The sequence below is a fragment of the Syngnathus floridae genome, chromosome 4 (genome assembly GCF_059516105.1).
Source record: "Syngnathus floridae isolate MCC-2025c chromosome 4, RoL_Sflo_1.0, whole genome shotgun sequence".
Classification (NCBI taxonomy): Eukaryota; Metazoa; Chordata; class Actinopteri; order Syngnathiformes; family Syngnathidae; genus Syngnathus; species Syngnathus floridae.
Genome location: NC_142416.1, coordinates 6,049,105 through 6,064,843, shown reverse-complemented (window position 1 = coordinate 6,064,843; position 15,739 = coordinate 6,049,105). Strand labels below are relative to the sequence as shown.

The following is a 15,739-nucleotide window of genomic DNA, read 5'->3' as shown; positions in this document are numbered from 1 at the left end:
AATGAATGCTATGCTATAAACTATATTTGAGGTTTAAATAAGCGTCCACTTAACAGTCAGCTGGCCAAAAGCCTCTCCTTTATAAACCTGAGGTGAAAAAAAATGGTTGAGAGCATTTTTGTTTTAGGGGGCATGTGAGGGGAACATCCATACACCGCAAACCTCCTCTATCAACCACAAGAACAATGACGTGGATAACAGACATCAATACCAAAGGTAAAGCACACAAACATGCCAAAGCCATCTTCATCATTGTACATTTTTCATTGCTCTGCAAGGTGAAGAACCCTTAAAATCAATGCTTTACTAACAGAACCATTTTTAAATGACACTATGGCAGTCAACATTTCTTTAGGTTGAATATTTACAGAAACATATTATATTGAGGTTTTATAATGTGAAAATTCAAGATTTGAAGTATCAAAATCGACTAGGAGAAGATTTGTATGGATGCCTTTACACACCCTAAACCAGTGCTTCTTAAATAGTGGGGGGGGGGGGGGGGCGGTGCGATACCAAGGGGGGCGCGTATGACACCAGGGAACATGCTTTTATTTTGGCTGTACTAGATTAAAGGGTAATTAGACATCCACTGCAGTCGGTGAGAGTGGCGGTATCACTGGAAGAGTGTGCGCAAGGAGTAGTCGCTCTACAGTGTAGAGCGCACGGAACATACGCACACACAGCACAGACCAGGCGATAAAAAGTGCAGTGGGACACCATGGAAAAATATTGAACAGTGTTGAAAAGAATGGCGGAGAGGGACGGAGATAAGAGAATTGAGGGTCACACGAAAGCTAAGACACGGAAATATGACGAAGCGTATGTAGCGCTCGGTCGACTTCAGTGCGATTACAATGGGAGACGAGGAAAGACCGGTGTGTTTACTGTGCCTTACAATGTTGGCAGTATGAAGCCAAATAAATTAAGGTGGCACTTATAAAGTCATTGCACCCCAATCACGCTGATAAGATGCTTGAGGTTTTTCAGTGAAAACGGGTTGAATATTGCCACCAATCATCCCACTTTGTGAATGCTACTTCAGTCAATCAGCAAGCACTGTAAGCATCATATAAAGCCGCGTACCAAATTGCTCAGTGCAAGAAAAAATGTAAGCGAAATGTTTTCTTCTCCCTAGGGGGGGCATCACAGAAAATCATTGAGAAGCACTGCCTTAAACTAATAAACTAATCCAGTACAAATGGCTAATGAGAATTTATAGGACACCAGTGGAAACAAACGAATAGAATCAAGATCTTCTGCACACTTATTTCAAATGAACCGGGGGAAACGGGGAGCATTATTTTGTGGTATGTGGCATGATAGAGAAGTAAGAAGGTTTTAGGATGAAATAAACGTGATCATGGGAAGGGTTCGTTCCAAAAAAAAAAAGTCCTCCGAAGCCAAGGTTTTTTCTGTTGAAATTATTTTCAGAAAAACACATCTGTAATAGGAATAAGCACTGTATTGATTTAATGATAGCATGTTGTATTGGTATGGAAGTCTTGTCACAGGACAACTGTCAAACAATAGATGAATCAGATGCTGTCAGCACTTCCTCTAGAACATATAATTTACATTGTAAAGGACAGCGAACTTATGAAGTTTCAATATTTATTCATTTTGTTCAGAATATGGACATAATATAAGAAAACATTTTAAGCTGCGCCCTGAGATTTTATGTTATTGAAATGACTGAACTCGAGCCATCTGTTAGAAGAGGAGCCTGTTCTGTTTCATGTTTGTTTGTTTGTTTGTTTGTTTGTTTGTTTGTTTGTTTTCTGGTTGAGTTTGCATTTTTGAAAATATAAAATTGCGAACTGTAAAATTATTGTTAAAAAAATAGAATCTAGCGGGGTGGGGTAAAGATAATGTAATGTAATTAAATTATCTGTCCCAAATAAACAGTGCAGTAGAAATAATGATTCTACCCCCCACAGTCTACTTCATAAGGTATGCGAACAGCTGGCTGAGTGGTACTTTCAGGATGGCTGCTCTGTTCTGGCTGCATGCTGCCACCTAGCAGTCGATAATGTCAAGGTACGTACTGTATGTATGAGTGTATATGACCATCCATGGGTTAAACACTGCATGTACATTCAAGAAAAGACAGAAGAAAATGAATGACCATCAGTACTGGAGTAGCAAAATAATTTTTGACCGGGAGCATATAAACTGTTAGATTTCTGATATTGAGAGTGGTTTCTTGTTTAGCATAATCCTAACAGTCAAATGAGCGAAAGTGAGGCTATAATTAGACAACCCTCTGTAAAAATAGTCTGCTTATAGTCTGTAATTGATATTGGGTTATTGATGTGAATGTAATACCCGCATATACTGTACGTATCATTATTGCAGATGTTGAGGTATTTGCTCAGTTTAATTTACTTAGGAGTTACCAATAACTACTCAAGTGTTCAAAAATCAAACAATTTGCTTATGTCATATGTTATATATCTCTGTGTTTTTTAGTTAGCCATGTCTAGTTTGATCAGAGGTAATGAGCTGGAGTTGGCTGCATGTGTGGGTATAGTTCTTGGAGAGACGGCTGCTCAGAGTACGGCCTACTGTCTTGAACTTCTGGCCAGGAAGTACATGACCCCACTGACATGGTGAGTCCCCTTACTATGTAGTCCTGAAAGGCAGACAAGATTTAGAAATATCTATACCTTTCTGATGAGTAGATGAAGCGGTTTCCGTGAATCCATTGTAAAATTATCTATTGTGACATTTATTTACCGATTTAAATCAATCTAAACATATTAACGTGAATTGAGCTTTGAATGCATGGCATGATAGATTGTCTTTGAATTAGTAATTTATTTCGTTTTGGAAAAGACTAGACTTTAGACTCGTGTAGATATAATCTAGTCCTTCAACACGATTACCGCACATTAAGATTCCGGTATACCTTAACTCACAGTATCACTGAATTAAATAGAATGACTAGGTGAGTAGAAAAAATACAGTAAATTAAACCAAATAAAAACAATTTGCATAACTCAACAAAAGAACAAAATGATGTAATGATTTTATTGCACCATCAACATAATTTCAGAAGTATTAATGATGATAATGATAGTAAACTTGTAGCTCAGTGGCAATCTTGTGGCCACAGGAAAGAAGCTGTGCCTGAATCTGGATTAACTGAATGTCCTGCCAGAGGTCAGCATGCAAATAAGGGTGAAAAAAGTCCAAGATGGTGGAATAGGTTCTGGTCAGCAGAAGTTCTGTCAAATGTCTTTGAAAGAGGGGAACAGGGCTCTGATCATTTTCTACCTGTCCTCACCGCTCTCTGTAGACAGTTGCAATCTATGGCCTTGCAGGCCCCAAATCAGACAGAGATGCAACTAGTCAACATGCTCTCGATGATGCCTCTGTAGAAGGGGACCAGGATAGAATTGGGTCGGAGATTCTCCTCAGCTGGCATAGGATGTGCAGCTGTTGTGTGTTTTTTTTGGAGATGGGGTGGTGTGCCAACCTTCGGTGATAAGGTGTGGCACCTGAAATGGCCGAGATTTCCCAAATTCAACAAGTGGTGTGCATCTCTCCAAAAAAGACGATTGGATATGATTCTTCAGTTAATCGCCAGTGGCTTACCTAAAAGTCTGTCATTGTTATTTTTAACCCGCTTCATTCATCGCTAAATTACATTTTGTACCCGCTACTTTAGAAACGTCAGTAAAAAAATTGTGCTTACAACACACAATCACGTTCCACAGAAAAATACAAGTTCTTACTATTACCTCCTGCTTCTTGTTCCCAAACCGCCCCCCATCTGCTTTTTGAGTTTGTGGTAGTCTTATCTGGGTTTGGCTGAAACTCGTCAGTGTTTGAAAGGTACCATCAGGTGCCAGTTCACCAGCAAAAACGGGAATTCGGAACTGACATACAGTCAATGACAGGTGTAAATGCCCACTTCCAGTGTTGGGCAAGTTGCTTCCAAAATGTGTTTCGGACTATAAGTCGCTAGTTTTTGCACAAGCTTTGAACCCTGCGTCTTATAGTCTATGGATTTTTCCTAATTTTCATGATATTGTAAGAGGATTTATTTTGGTAATGCAGGTGATAGAAGTGAGAACATTTCGTGCATTTTATAGGCTTATACATGAACAAAACGGGATTTTCTCCTAATTTTAGCAGGTGCGGTTTGTAGTCCAGAAATTACGGTACTGGAATTTGAAAGTAATATATCTTTATATTACTGTCTGAGCGTAATAAATTAAGTTTGTTCAATTGGGCATGGCTAATCAATAATCACTTTATAATTTGCTGACTCAGATGAGATGGTGTAACGTTTTGTTGTTTGTGCTAGTCTTCTGACAGTCACAGACCAGCTTGTAGGGGAAATGGCCGTTGAGGAAACAGCCTGCTTCCTAATAAGAAATCCTGCTTAATACAAATGTAGCAAGGAGGAAGATGAGCATTCATGATCGCCATCAAAGTCAGTTTATTCACTTGTTGGATGTCACCGGCGCCAGGACACTACACTTCATCTATACATATGTAATAGCTCACCATGGCCATTTAATAGTAATTCTGAGCTATAACTCAAATATGACAGCTTCATAATGTCTGGTTTATTCTACCGGATAGTTCAAATGGTCATGTGCTTCTTTGGGAACGTCTCAAGGGACGCCGTTAAACAATGTGTTTATTGTGATGTTGCAGCCTAAGAGAGGGGTGAAACAGTACATTTATATAACATATACTGTCAAATTAATCTGATGCATCATCTAGTTATGAAAAAAAATACTGAGCTAATAGTGAATCTTTGTAACGTTTGTATAAGTAATAATTTCTAAAGGTAACAAATTAATCAAAATATATTATGCCTCTGGTGTGGGGTTTATGTCAAACTCAAGGCCCCCAAGCCAAATGTGGCCCACCAAGTCATTTAATGTGGCCTGTATGTGAGACCTTGAAAGGCCTTGTCTTACAATATGTTTTTCAAAGCGTGCGTTGAACATGATAATAAACTACATTTCCCACATTGTATGCCCATTGTTACTTATGCAGTGACAGCATCCTGTCACTAAATTTCTGTGAAGGCTACTTGTTCACAGTCCATCTAATAGAGCCAACATAATGTTGGAGGAGCTTCAGGTGGGAAAATTTGTCCACGGGACATGGATTTGTCTTTATGTGGACTCCAAAGGTTTTTATGCAAGAGTTGCGAGAAAAAAAACATTGTTGAAATTGAAGTGTACAGTTTGCCAAACGCCATAACAAACTTTTGGAAGAATTTGCATTGGTTTACTATTTATATGGTTAGTTTTAAACGGAAGCCAAGAAAGAAAATTATGTCAAGCTTTCACGGGCCACATGAAGTGACGTGGAGGGCTTTATGTATCTGGCTTTTGAGTCGACAACTGTGATTTGCAGTTAAAAAAACAAAACATGTAATTGATTTATTGTTCTTTACTGTGTTTACATTTAGGAATCTGTCAGTTGATCTACTTAAAATGATTCCTGAGAATGATATTTTACTGGCTAAGGTCTGTGCCTTTTACTCTGGGAGTACTGCAGAAATCAACCAGTTACATGAAAGGGTAAGTAGGACTTGAGTAATCAGGTCTCTTGACTAATTTTTTGTACACTTTGCGCTAATGCGCCCCAACTTTTTTTATTTGTGGTTACATGAGCACTATACTAGTTAGTTTTACCAAAATTGTTGAACGCATCATGTTCACATAGCTGCCAACCTATAGAAATTCACTTGTTGAACAATCTGAATTTTGTGATTTGTAAATTTCTGCCAGAAATATGATAGTGGGATTGCACTTGGGAGTATTTTATTTACAGTGTAGTTAGCAATATTGATGCTTCCAAAAAATATCACACAAAATGATTTGCTTAGCAGTGACGTTTGCATACACAGTCACATGAACAATTAAAAAAAAAAAAAAAAGGCAGGACTCCAAATATTTTAGTTAATTTAGTTTAGAATTAAGGACCAAAATAAAACAAGCAATTAAAAACCATTGATCCACATCAACAAGCCGTGACTATTTTTTTCAGTGTCGTGCAAGTATTTAACAACTATTATGACAGTAGGATGCTGTTTTTTTAATTGATCCATCCATTTCCTGAATCACTCATCTGCATACCGTGGCGACTGGCAAGCATGCAATTAAGTTGTCATTAGTTGTAGTCTTTTACAATATATTATTCTATCGATTAGTCTATTGATTAATTGGATAATCAGATAAACTGTCATGTTGCATTAAAGTGTGTGGCAAAACCAGTTTTTATATTTCTCCTCATGTTTATTAAGCAATTATTGTTTATTTTGATATCTTTTAGTGGTAAAAACAACCGATCCATTCTCAACACAGTTTATGCCAAACGACACTACACGAGTTGCCATTAGTTGTAGTCTTTTACAGTCTATTATTCTATTGATTAGTCTATTGATTTTTGAATAATCAGATCCACTGTTATTTTGTTTATGGAAAAACTATTTTTTATATTTCTCCTCATGTTTATTAAACAATTGTTATAGTTTGTGTTTACTAGTGCCAATGCCAAATAATCAATCTATTCTCAACACTGTTTATCCCAGCTAACTACACCTCAAACTGGTCACAGGGAACATATAGAGACAAACAATCACACCCAAATGCACACCTCCACTGAACGGGACTTGATCCAATGCTGCCCGCACATAAGCCAGGCAAATGTACCCCTTCACAATCAGCAACTCACAACTGAGCAACATTTAAACAATATCACGCATGAAGGACTAGTGACGTACAAGGCTTTTTTTGGATTGATTAAGTTATTGGTTCAGTTATTGGGTCATTGTTTTCCAAAGAAAAAAGCAAATGTTTACAAATGTCCTTGATTTTGACTAAACTCAAAAGTCAGTCCACTACCGACAGAAATTAGAGCGAGGTTAAAATCAGTGAGTTTGGATGATATTAGGTTCCACAATAGCTCTAAACAATGACTCAATTATTAAAATAGTTGTTGATTAATTTGATAATCAATTACTGACTGATTAATTGTTTAATTTTGACACTTCTAGATGAAACTTTACTTTGTGCCACAGTTAGCCTCAAGTACAGTTGCACTGTAGCGCGTAACCAGGTTTTATGAATAAATCCAACAGTCCCTAATGCAGTGATTTCCCGCTAGTTATTGTTTCAGATCACCCTTTGTCTGGATCTGTCCTTGTATATGCAGGGAGGCTTGACAATAAGGTTTAAGTAGTAGTTTACCTTCACTGCCCACAGCGCCTGCCAGACCCCACAACATTTCCTGGAGGTTTGCTGTCTTTTCCGAGTTGTTGCACTTGTTGCACAAATCTGGTGAAAAGTCAGTAGACAGGGTATATTTGAACTGTATTTGAATGTCAATTGGGTCCATGTGATTGTAGTATCCAACAATGGAGGTAACAGTACAGCTTAAAAGGAAACTCCACCGTTCAGTTGCCATCACTGGCTTCTGAGCGCGCTAGTGGCCACCCAAAGCGGCCACCTCCGAGTGCGCAAGTTTGTTGGATTACAAAGATTTCTTTGAGATTTGAGGCAAAGGTTGGTCGACATTTCGCGTCAAACTACGAATATGTTGAGTCAAGTTCCGGGGTTCTACTGTACTTGAAAAATGGTGATAACGGCAGAATGCGCAGAACTCCTAAAAATTAACTCATTGATTTGTATTTTTCTTGCATGTGCAACTGATGAAACTTATTAGAATCGGACTATGAACACGTGTCTTTTGTAATTCCAGTGTTGTCTCCCCTCGTTAGAGGAGTGTAGAGCATTAGCTGAGGAATCCATGACTGAAGGAGATCTCTTTTCAGCTGTTAAATTTCACCTTCTGACCACTGAACCTGAGAACGCCCTTAAGATAGCAATTGATCATGTCAAAGGTATTGACAACTCATCATGATTTCATTCTTAAACATATATGACAATGTAATATTGCTGACATCTATATTTTGCATTGTTTTTGAACATTTGTGAATGACAGGTTTATAAGATAGTAATTGATCATGTCAAAGGTATTGACAACTCATCATGATTTCATTCATAAACATAAATGACAATGTAATGTTGCTGACGTCTATATTTTGCATTGTTTTTGAAGATTTGTGAATGACAGGTAAATCGGTAAATTCTTTCTTTGAATCACATATACACACCGGATTCGGCTGAAGTTGGGAAATTGTGTAAAATGTAAATAAAAACAAAATACAATGATTTGAAAATCCTTTTCAACCTATATTCAATTGAATACACTACAAAGACAACATATTTAATGCTCAAACTCATAAACTTTATTTTATTTTTCAAATAATGATTAACTTAGAATTTCTTGGCTGCAACATGTGCAGTAGAAGTTGTGAAAGGGTATGTTTACCACTTTGTTACATCACCTTTCCTTTTAATAACACTCAATAAACGTTTTGGAAGAGAGGAGACTAATTCTCTTAGCTTCTCTAGTGGAATTCTTTCCCATTCTTGCTTGATAAACCACTTCAGTTGTTCAACAGTCCGGGGTCTTCCCTGTCGTATTTTACGCTTCATAATGCGCCACACATTTTCAATGGGAGACAGGTCTGGACTGCAAGCGGGCCAGGGGGGGAACCTGGACTCTTTTACTTCGAAGCCACACTGTTGTAACACGTGCCGAATGTGGCTTGAAAAAGAGCTGTCAATCTGTCAATCCTGTCCGTGTCCGGGCCGGGTGAGGCTTCCCGTGTTGAGTCAAATTAAGCCGCAGGCTCCACTCTTGCTGAAATAAGCAGCGGCGTCCATGAAAAAGATGTCACTTGGACGGCAGCATATGTTGCTCCAAAATCTGTATGTACTTTTCAGCATTTATGTTGCCTTCACAGAAATGTAAGTCACCTATGCCATGGGAACTAATGCACCCCCATACCATCACAGATGTTGCCTTCTGAACTTTGCGTCGATAACAGTCCGGATGGTCCGCTTCCTCTTTGGTCCGGAGGACACAACGTCCAGTGTTTCCAAAAACAATTTGAAAAGTGGACTCATCAGACCACAAAACACTTTTTCATTGTGCATCAGTCCATTTTATATGAGCTCGGGCCCAGAGAACCCGGCAGCGTTTCTGGATGTTGTTCATAAACGGCTTTTGCTTTGCATGGTAGAGTTTTAACCCGCACTTACTGATGTAGTGATGAACTGTATTTACTGACAGTGGTTTTTTGAAGTTTTCCTGAGCCCATTTGGTGATATCCTTTACACACTCATGTCAGTTTTTAAGGCAGTGCCGTCTGAGGGATTGAAGGTCATGGTCATTCAGTCTTAGTTTCCGGCCGTGGCACTTACGTGCAGTGATTTCACCAGATTCTCTGAAACTTTTGATTATATTATGGACTGTAGATGTTGAAAACCCTAAATTCCTTGCAATTTTGCTTTGAGAAATGTTGTTCTTAAACTTTTCAACTATTTTCTCATATAGTCGTGGACTAAGAGGTGAACCTCGCCCCATCCTTGCTTGTGAATGAGTGAGCATGTTTGGGGAGGCTCCTTTTATACCCAATCATGTTACCCAATTAGCCTGATCACATGTGGGATGTTCCAAATGGGTGTTTGATGAGCTTTTCTCAGCTTTCTCAGTATTTTTTGCCACCTTTCCCAACTTCTACTGGAAGTATTGCAGCCATGAAATTCGAAGTTAATTATTATTTGGCAAAAAACAATTAAGTTTATCAGTTTGAACATTAAATATGTTCTCCTTGTAGTGTATTAAATTGAATATGAGTTGAGAAGGATTTTCAAATTGTTGTATTTCGGTTTTATTTACATTTTACACAATTCCCCAACTTCAACTGAATCCGGTTTGTAGATCGTACAATACTTTTGGAAATGGTATTGGTACATGTGATTTGTCAGTGCTTTAACTGTTGCACTTTTCATTGATGTCCAAGTTTTCTTAACGACTAATTATTGATTGCTTTTGTGTGAAACACACTGTCAGTTTTTAGTACTTGTGTTTAAATTTACTTGAAATGGGGATTGGCAAAAAAAAAACATCGCATTTTGATTCTACATCGAAGATTTCACTATATGATTTATATTCATTGTTGGACCTGACTTGACCAATGTACTACACTTCATCATTCTACTGTATTTGGTCCTAAAGTTCGACTGGTGCAACAGTGCAAGAATTAGTTGTAATATTTGCTTGTAGTCAAATTTGCTTTTGTTTTTATGTTTGTATACATCTGCAGCATGTTTGATGACAGACTGGCTTTCATTTTAATCTCCATTAGAACAGCTGACTGGATCTGTCTGGACGGTGGAGAGTATTCATCCTATACTTGACCTGTTGAGTTATATCAGAACTGACCGCCTCCTCATGGCTAAGTTCACTCAGTAAACCAATTATTATGTATTATTTCAATAATATCTACTTCCCATATAATGTCAGAACTGATCATCGTGTGTGCGTGTGCGTGCGTGCGTGCATGTAGAGCCCGCAGTGAGCTGTTGATCCTGTGTGGTTACATTGGCGGGTTGCTTGCCATAAGAAGACAGTACTCCGGCATTGTACCTGCACTCTATGAATACACCAGGTACACAATGATTAATCACTTACAAACGTGTACTTACAGGTTTACAGAAAAGTGCACAAGTTTGTGTTCAGTTCAAGTTGACATTTGCTGGAAAATGCATAAATTTTCTCCAACGGCCGGTGTGGCTGAGGCCGGTTCCCACTGCACAGGGTCGACAATTATGTTTTGGCTAATCATAATAATCATAATTGCTAATACCAACATGTCCAAGTGTGCTACCATCTCATTTCCCTCTCTGTGACACAGTCAGTTGTTGAAACGGAGAGAAGTGAGTGTTCCTCTGAAGATCGACCAGCTGTCAATGGAATTGGATGCCTGGCGAGTATGCACTCAGAGTAGCGACAAGTAGGTGTATACACACATCATCCATCACAAATTCTGAGGCATATTTCGCCAAAGTACAAAATAGGAATTTTAAGAGTCCACCAACAACATAAGGGACATTTTCACCAGCAACTCAATATAAATTACAGATTGTGCCTTGTACCTCTGTCATAATTGTAACACAGCATTTCATAAAACCATCATACCAACAGACAGTCAAATGTGTTGGTGGTTGTGTGATGGTCTGGGGTATTTATTTTTATATCAGGAAAATGCATTTTTTGTTTGAGCCATTCATTTTGGAGAAATAATGAAACAACCAATGGCTTTAAAAACACCCTTTTTTAATGAGGAATAAGGCCACGCACCCCTCCTCTCCATGTCTTGATCACGGAAAGAAGAGATCACAAGTTTCCCATTGGAACTCATTGGTAAGACTATTGCTTAAAATGTACAAAAACAGACACCAATTGGCACCAAAACTTATGATACTTCAACATGTTAAAAGGATTAGCATCTCCGTGGCTGACTTTAGAGAAATGAGCAGTCTCTCTGCAGCTGAAGTGCCCTCTCAGGTCTGTCTATTTCCTCTCACCAGTCACCAACATATGCAAACACGATGCATTCCGAGATTCATGTATGGGCACTCAGTGTAATATTGGTGAAATGTATTGAACAAATACACGCCAGCAGATATTGGCAAATATTTCCCATTGCAATGGATGCCCTCTATAGAATCGTGTTCTATGAAAATATTTTGCTCTTAAATTAAATGCTACTACAACAAAAACAAAAAACTCACTACATATTAATCAATGTCACGTCAAACATTAATTTTAGTCAACGTTTTACAAAAATAGCACAAATCATATACAGTATTGCATTTACTTTAAAATATATATTTAGAACAGTGCCTTTTTTAATAGCCCTCCATCAGAGAGTCAAAAAGAGGATTTCCTCTGCCTTGAGAAAAGAATCCTGCCTGTGAACTCAGGTAAGAACAGTCACAAACATAAGAAAGTTCACTGAAACCAAACAATTGTATTTAAAATAATACCTTATGTCCTTCCTCCACTAGTCTCATGCGGTGCTGATTATGTGACAGGCTCCAATCTGCCAAGTCACTCTGATGTTCAACTTTCTTGTTTTACTGGTTCCAGAATACAGGTGTGTGTGGTTCTTTTTTTGGTTTGTATGATTAGCCTGTTTGAGTTGGCCTCTTTGGCACATGTGATCAGCTTGGTGGCTCGAGCTATGCTGTTAGCTTGCAATGACCCTTCTCTTGCATTCACTGGCCTTCCCTTCTCTATGACACTTAGCATGAGTTGATTTCAGTTAAGACTACAAAATCACACATTATCACACAGGCTAGGCAGACTCACCCCTTTCCAGGAGGGCGGCCAAAAGTAGTAGAAGAATAGAGACCTTGGAGGTAGGGATTTGACCTTCTTTCGCAATTTTTCAGAGAAGGCTCCAAAGTTGTGTCTCGATCTTTCTGGCATAGCCTCCTAGTAATTACTATTAGCATTAAAGATGAAGAACTGAGACAAAATGTAACAAGCCATTACACTCAGTGGACAACTTGTTAGATATTAAATACCAGTGAAAACTCTTGTAATTCTGGCAAAAATTATGGAATTCCTTGTCTCAATAGTCTCTGACCATTCATTCATATTTTAAATTTGGAAAAAAAGGGTCTAAGACATGACAGAATAAAACTCGCTGACAGCCAACAACATTAACAAAGTCAGCAATAAATTAAAAACAATTAAATTCTCATTGTGGTAGCACGGTGGCTCACAATTCCGAAATTTGATTTCGACTCCGGCCGTCATTTGTGGAGTTGTTTGCCTCCGTGTGACCTGTGATTGGCCGGCGACCAGCTCAGGGTGTACCAGCACACCCACGACCTTCGTCAGGATAAGTGGTTTGGAAGATAAAAGAATGATACTGTCACGGTAGGAATGAAGCAGGGCGATCAAATGCAGCTTGGACCAGGGTTTATTGAAGGGAAAAGGTAGTTGGAAAGGAAGATAAGGGGAACAAGACCAACAGAACCGGCAAACTAACATAACTTAACAGACTGACCAACAGGGATGGCAAACAGAAAACGACCGATGCAAAAACAGAAAGACAAGAACGACGAGAGACAAGAAATAATCTGACAAGGTCGTGACACGCAGACAGGATTTAAATACGTGACTGGTAACGAAAGGCAGGTGAGGAAGATCACACTGATTATGGGCACACAAGAGGGAGAGGCGAGCACACAGACAGACAAACTATGACAATACATTCAAATTGTACTGCAACTGTGCTTTAATGATAATTGCACAACTGAAGTGTTAGATATTTATGCATAGTATATAAGTATGGTTAAGGCTGCATAGTAATACATAATTATATCAGTGTTATCTTTGTAAAACTGCTGTAAATGTTTAGAGTACAGTACATAAAGATAAAGACAATCAGCAAACATTGGTCATTTGGTCGATTATTTTGGCTGATGCTTTAAGGTCCATAATTATTAAATCCAGGCCAATGAGTCTGCCAGCTATAATAAAAGCCAGAGGCGGTCCAAGTGTGGTGTGTTGAATTGTTCCTTTCTTATTGGTTGGGTTGTCATGATTCCAGATTTTTGTCCTCAGAATAGAGTGATTCCATTTTTTCGCTCTGCTTGATATAAACAAGTAACTTACTGACAAGCACATTTGTTTTATTTTATTGCTTTTACTGTTTCTTCAAACCAGAACGTTTCCATTGGAAATGACTTCAGTTTTGTGCCATGTCTGTGATTTGTCATGTTTTTCTACAAAACTAAACAACAGAATGAGGATATTCCTCTGAGACTGGCAGAATTTTTCCATGGGTTGTTTGTACCAGTGTGCAGAAGTGTTTTTTAAAATGTAACTGTTTTTTCTTTTTTTACATCCAGGGTCCAGTATTTTTACTTGAAGATGGCAAATCAGCTATTTCCCTGAATGATGCTCTGATGTGGGCAAAAGTCAACCCCTTCTCTCCACTAGGTACAGGAGTGCGTATTAATCCCTTCTAACACCACGCACACGCACTACGCACGCACTCAAGGAGGGTGCACTAAATACATCAGAATAAAGTCCTTTAAACAAAGCATTTGTGGAACTACAAATACAATGTTAAAATGTTATAAAAGTAATGTTATAAAAGTTCCTGTTTGTACATTTTCTCTCTGTGTGGGGAATCATTCTTTGTTAAAAAAAAAGCGCGTCATCTTGTTTGTACATGCGTCATAAATATGGTAAGCCTCTGACTTCAGTTTATTTCATCACTGGAGAAAGAACAGTTGGACAGCAAAATGAAGCTGGTGTTGCATGGCTGTGTTGTTTTGTGTTGTTTTCTTCCCATAATTTTATAAATAAGAAAAATATAGATTATTGGTGGCAGTCAAAGCGGTATGAAAAGGCACTGGCAATGAATGAAATTTACAATATTAAAGCTCAAAGAGCTTTAGTATGTCATGTATGAGTGGAGCAGGGCGACCATGTGCAGCTTGGACCAGGGTTTATTGAAGGGAAGGGGGGTAGTGGAGAACAGAGAAACAGGTGGGACAGAGACTCACTGACAGCAGGCAGGGAACAGAAGTCCACTCGGACCAGGAACAGAGACAGGTAGCGGGTATTGACCGTGAGCCTACACACGAGACCGGGGAGAACGCACAAGCGGGACAGGAACAACAGCAGCAGAAACAGACGAACATTAACAGAGGAAGAAACATGCAAGCAGGGTTTAAATACAATGATAAACAAGAGGGAGCAGGTGACAGTCATTACGGTGATACGGGGGCGTGGCTGAGGGAAAGTTCGCGGCTGAGTGGCATGTGGCACAGGCATGTGACATGATAATGCGATTGATTCAACAAAATAATGTAATCGTTTATTCATGCTTTATATTAGCTATAATTTTACAGATGGAGAGTTAAATTGGATGTTTTAATAGCTGCATTTACCTTTTCAGAGCTGTCATTTTCTCATGGATTGTCCGTATTTTGTTGGTCAAATGTCTGAACATAACCTGGTTACGACTGGAACATCCATCCATCCATCCATCCATCCATCCATCCATCCATCCATCCATCCATCCATCCATCCATCCATCCATCCATCCATCCATCCATCCATCTTCTTCCGCTTATCCGGGGTCGGGTCGCGGGGGCAGCAGCTTTAGGTGGGACTCCCAGACTTCCCTCTCCCCAGCCACTTCATCCAGCTCATCCCGGGGGATCCCAAGGTGTTCCCAGGCCAGCTGAGAGACATAGTCTCTCCAGCGCGTCCTGGGTCGTCCCCGGGGTCTCCTACCGGTGGGACATGCCCGGAACACCTCCCCAGGGATGCGTCCAGGAGGCATCCTGATAAGATGCCCGAGCCACCTCATCTGGCTCCTCCCAATGTGGAGGAGTAGCGACTCTACTCCGAGTCTCTCCCGGATGACCGAGCTTCTCACCCTATCTCTAAGCGAGAGCCCGGACATCCTGCGGAGAAAACTCATTTCGGCCGCTTGTATCCGGGATCTCGTTCTTTCGGTCACGACCCATAGCTCGTGACCATAGGTGAGGGTAGGAGTGTAAATCGACCGGTAAATTGAGAACTTTGCCTTTTGGCTCAGCTCTCTTTTCACCACAACGGACCGGTACAGGGTCCGCATTACTGTCGACGCTGCACCGATCCGCCTGTCGATCTCGCGCTCCATCCTCCCCTCACTCGTGAACAAGACTCCAAGATACTTGAACTCCTCCACTTGGGGCAGGATCTCATGCCCGATCCGGAGAGGGCATTCCACCCTTTTCCGATCGAGGACCATGGACTCGGATTTGGAGGTGCTGAC

At 39.6% G+C, this 15,739-nt stretch overlaps 1 protein-coding gene across 7 annotated transcripts in view; it reads left to right on the top strand.

The window, feature by feature from the left end:
* wdr17 (WD repeat domain 17) overlaps window positions 1–14,084 on the top strand; it is a 53,742-nt gene extending 39,658 nt beyond the window's left edge. For 4 of the 7 annotated variants that reach the window (XM_088373159.1, XM_088373154.1, XM_088373156.1 and 1 more), the window contains 11 exons: window positions 128–216; window positions 1,941–2,040; window positions 2,473–2,612; window positions 5,441–5,552; window positions 7,735–7,876; window positions 10,253–10,355; window positions 10,454–10,555; window positions 10,802–10,900; window positions 11,806–11,873; window positions 11,958–12,046; window positions 13,815–14,084. In XM_088373159.1, coding sequence (XP_088229285.1) covers window positions 128–216; window positions 1,941–2,040; window positions 2,473–2,612; window positions 5,441–5,552; window positions 7,735–7,876; window positions 10,253–10,355; window positions 10,454–10,555; window positions 10,802–10,900; window positions 11,806–11,873; window positions 11,958–12,046; window positions 13,815–13,934 — 1,164 coding nt within the window. In that variant the 3' untranslated portion in view covers window positions 13,935–14,084. Of the gene's footprint in view, window positions 1–127; window positions 217–1,940; window positions 2,041–2,472; window positions 2,613–5,440; window positions 5,553–7,734; window positions 7,877–10,252; window positions 10,356–10,453; window positions 10,556–10,801; window positions 10,901–11,231; window positions 11,455–11,805; window positions 11,874–11,957; window positions 12,047–13,814 lie in introns of those variants that run through there. The other 3 variants (XR_015857939.1, XR_015857940.1, XM_088373157.1) reach the window with 3 other exon arrangements.
* Window positions 14,085–15,739: the final 1,655 nt, after the last annotated feature.